Source organism: Adiantum capillus-veneris, chromosome 14, assembly GCF_014529385.1.
Source record: "Adiantum capillus-veneris isolate H3 chromosome 14, ASM1452938v2, whole genome shotgun sequence".
In the NCBI taxonomy this organism is placed as follows: Eukaryota; Viridiplantae; Streptophyta; class Polypodiopsida; order Polypodiales; family Pteridaceae; genus Adiantum; species Adiantum capillus-veneris.
In genome coordinates, this window is record NC_140944.1 from 8,057,878 (window position 1) to 8,061,282 (window position 3,405).

Here is a 3,405-nt window from a genome sequence, read left to right on the forward strand (position 1 = left end):
GGGAGAGCCTCTCGAGGAGATCAGACAGTAGGAGACATTCACAAAGAGAGATCGATGATTTCTTTAGACTACATACATGGCATTCAGATGAGCAAGCATCACAACAGACTTCAGAGGAGGTTACAGATCTGCATGTGCACTTGGCTAGAGTAACCTAATAAAGCACATTAGTAATGGTTTTTCTCGAACACAGGTGGGATCATCACACTAAACCTATGTATCTTTCGAGCACCGACTTTGATGCGGGTTTCGAATCGGGTGGTTGAGATGGACATCAATAAGCAAGGACACAGAGAGAGAGAGAGAGAGAGAGAGAGAGAGAGAGAGAGAGAGAGAGAGCAGTCCAATTGCAGCTCGCGCGCATGCACAGAGAGAGAAAGAGAGAGAGAGAGGAACATACCACCAATGGACCAACACTTTGCTCGTCCACATGTTGCCTCGCTTTTCTCTCCTCTTGTCCCTCTGCTTGCTCAAAGGTTTGCCAGTGTGTTGCAGAGCACCGAGCTGATGGCGCCAAGCCGAAGCGAGTGAGAGCTGAGCTAGCAAAGGAGGTCTCTCTCTCTCTCTCTCTCTCTCTCTCTCTCTCTCTCTCTTACAGGATGGCAGGAGCGAGCGAGCGAGTCATTCTCTCCCTATCGCCTCTGTTGCAAGAGTTATCTCTCTCTCTCTCTCTCTCTCTCTCTCTCTCATGAAGTTTGGAGCAGCTTGAAGGCCGCCATCAGGTACTGGTAGGCAGGCCGCCTTCTTAGCTAGATTGAACTCTCTCTCTCTCTCTCTCTCTCTCTCTCTCTCTCTCTCTCTCTCTCTCGCCGGATGCATATGAGAGCGCCACGTGTCAAGGGGGAGGACCGGAATCCCTCCCCCTTTTATAGTAGTATAGATAGATATATTATGTAAACATATAAACATGCATATATGGATAGATATATGTGTATATGTGTTCATACATGCACACATACACACATACGTATGAACGTACATACTCAATCCCTTTCAAAGGAAGAAATTTGATACTTTTTGCTCTCCTTTGTCATTGCTAATAACATATAGCCAACCAACAACCTGCTTACATATGCTCAATAAAATTGACCACCAAGATAGTTACTGCTTTGAAACTTTTGAACATTTGAGTGCTCCTGCAAATTTGCCGTCAACCTGGTAGCTATTAGATCTCGTGCATATGGAGTCTGAGTCTGTGTCATAGATGGAGGAGCTGATACAATCGGCAAAGCTCCTCCTACAAACCACAAAAGACAAAACAGATATATTAGAGTTGTAAAGGGATGGCCGTTGATTATATAGGAGATGTAAAAACAACATTCGTTGACAGACATCCTTAATAAGGAGGCATTCATGGATATCGGATCAGCCACCACTGAATTCCAAACACAGTAATACTCACAACAAACTGTCCAAACTGTGCTTTTACCTGGAAACCCTCCATATGCATAGGCAAATCTACGTGACCATAGAATCGGTACTAAACACAATGGTAAAATGGCTTTTATGAGGGGAACTTGGCAACCCTCAGCTTGCATGGACAAAGTTACATGGTCATAGCTAACATGATGGTAAAAATGTGGTTCTACGAGGGGGACCTGGCAACCCTCAACATGCATGGGCAAAGCTATATTGTCATAAAAAACATGGTGGTTAATTTGTGCTTTCATGAGGGGACGTGAAAACCCTCAACATGCACAGGTTATAGAATCAAGAAACTTGGTTCGGACATCGGCCTAGAATTGCCTGAAACAATGCTTACTAACTTGGATCATGACTGTGGTGGAGGAAGGCGGCGGCGTGCACGAGCAGAGGCAAGATCAACAAATGGAGGGGACAACAATCTACCATCTCCACCGGCTGGGAGAAAGTGGGAAAATGAACGAATAAACTGGAGAGCAGAGGTACCGTGGCATGTTCAGGGCAGGCGGTACTAGTGGCATGTTCAGGGCAAGCGGCATAGGTAGTGGTGGGCCATGATGGCCATTGAGAGTTGGAGCGCGAGCTATGCCCAGTGAGAGCTGTAGTGCAAGATGTGATGAGGGAGGGATGCGACATGATTATTATTTTTTTCAATTTAGATGGCCTTACAGAGAGAGCTGCTCGACGTCGCTGCTTCAGTGGTTAAGGAGTTGACTCAAGTTTGGCATTCATGTTGTGCGAAGCTAGGTTCCCATTTTTGTAAGTGTAAGGGAGAAGTTCTTGAGTGGCAAGGCCAGGATGCGATAGCAATTAAGTATAATATGTAGCAAGCCAGTAGAAAGAGAAGCACACCCCAAAAACAATTAGAACAAAAAATTTACGAGACCTGCCTTATTTATAGATTCATCATACCATGCCTTCAAAATTCATATCCACTATTTCCAACCTAGAGAAAGTTACCTACTGTACCATTGTTATGAGCATACTGTAGAGAGAGTAGCACACCCCAAAACAAGTCGAACAAAAAATTTACAAGACCTGCCTTATTTATAGATTTGGCATACCATGCCTTCAAAATTCATATCCACTACTCCAACCTAGAAAAAGTTACCTACTATACTATTGTTATGAACATACTAGCAACCTCATCGTTTTATTCATTTCTACATCTCTACTAGTTTTAAATAAAATACTTTATTTTAGAGATGCCTTCCAAAAATTTCCTCACTGCGTTACTGCTCTTTGTCCTTGCCCCCCTCCCCTTCGCTTACCTTGCCCTCGCATTGTTCATGTCCCTTCGTCCCCCAAGATGTCCCCTTCTTCCATTCGAGATTGAAATTCTCTGTTTTAGCATCAACACTTTTCTTCATTGATGATGCAACATGGTGTAGTCTTGGTCAGAAGTTGGATTTCTATCTAAGGTTTGACAATTGTGAATGAGATGTCAGCTAATCATCATTGTCATAGGTAAATCTAATGTCCTTCCCTTTAACTCAAGGCAAACCCTTGGTGCATGCTTCTTTATCTTGAGAGTGTAAGCACTCAGCTTCATCTCTGTACCGAACCTGTTCTCACTCACCTATGCCTGCGTCCTAAATGCATGCAGTATTCACTAGAGAAAGGGAGACAACGAGCGCACTCATGTCTGTGTGTGTGTGATGGAGAGAGAGAGAGAGAGAGAGAGCTGCCAATTTTTCATACGCACTAACGGTTCTAAAATTAGAGGGATAGAGAGAGAGAGAGAGAGAGAGAGAGTCTTGATAGATTCTCCTCTCTTTTTTTTTTCAAAATGGGTAGCACCTATTGGCAGGTTCACCGTTTTATTCATTAGATTGCTTTGATTCCTCCGATTACTACCTCCCACGGTCCCACCTTCCACCTACCCCAACTCGTAGCAATCTATTGAATAAAAAAGAAGTACTCGTCTGATATTGCCTCTCATCGCTGTCACTCGATTCCACCTAACGTCCTCATAGCCTTCGC

The 3,405-nt window shown here is 44.0% G+C and overlaps 1 protein-coding gene across 1 annotated transcript; it reads right to left on the bottom strand.

Annotated features, from left to right (window-relative positions):
- Positions 1-404: 404 nt before the first annotated feature.
- Positions 405-2,792, bottom strand: LOC147441860 (uncharacterized). The gene is made up of 3 exons (XM_086528256.1): positions 2,694-2,792; positions 1,767-1,860; positions 405-1,237 (listed from the first exon to the last, which is right to left on the bottom strand). Exons 1-3 carry the CDS (start codon positions 2,790-2,792, stop codon positions 1,077-1,079), a joined length of 354 nt encoding a protein of 117 aa, XP_086384382.1. The 3' UTR covers positions 405-1,076.
- Positions 2,793-3,405: the final 613 nt, after the last annotated feature.

Coding starts and splice junctions, on each gene's coding strand:
- LOC147441860 (XM_086528256.1), bottom strand. CDS start 2,792: ATGAAGAAAAGTGTTGATGCTAAAACAGAGAATTTCAATCTCGAATGG. Junction 1,861..2,693: donor ATGAACAATGCGAGGGCAAG/GTAAGCGAAGGG, acceptor ACTTTCTCCCAG/CCGGTGGAGATGGTAGATTG. Junction 1,238..1,766: donor CCACCACAGTCATGATCCAA/GTTAGTAAGCAT, acceptor TGTGGTTTGTAG/GAGGAGCTTTGCCGATTGTA.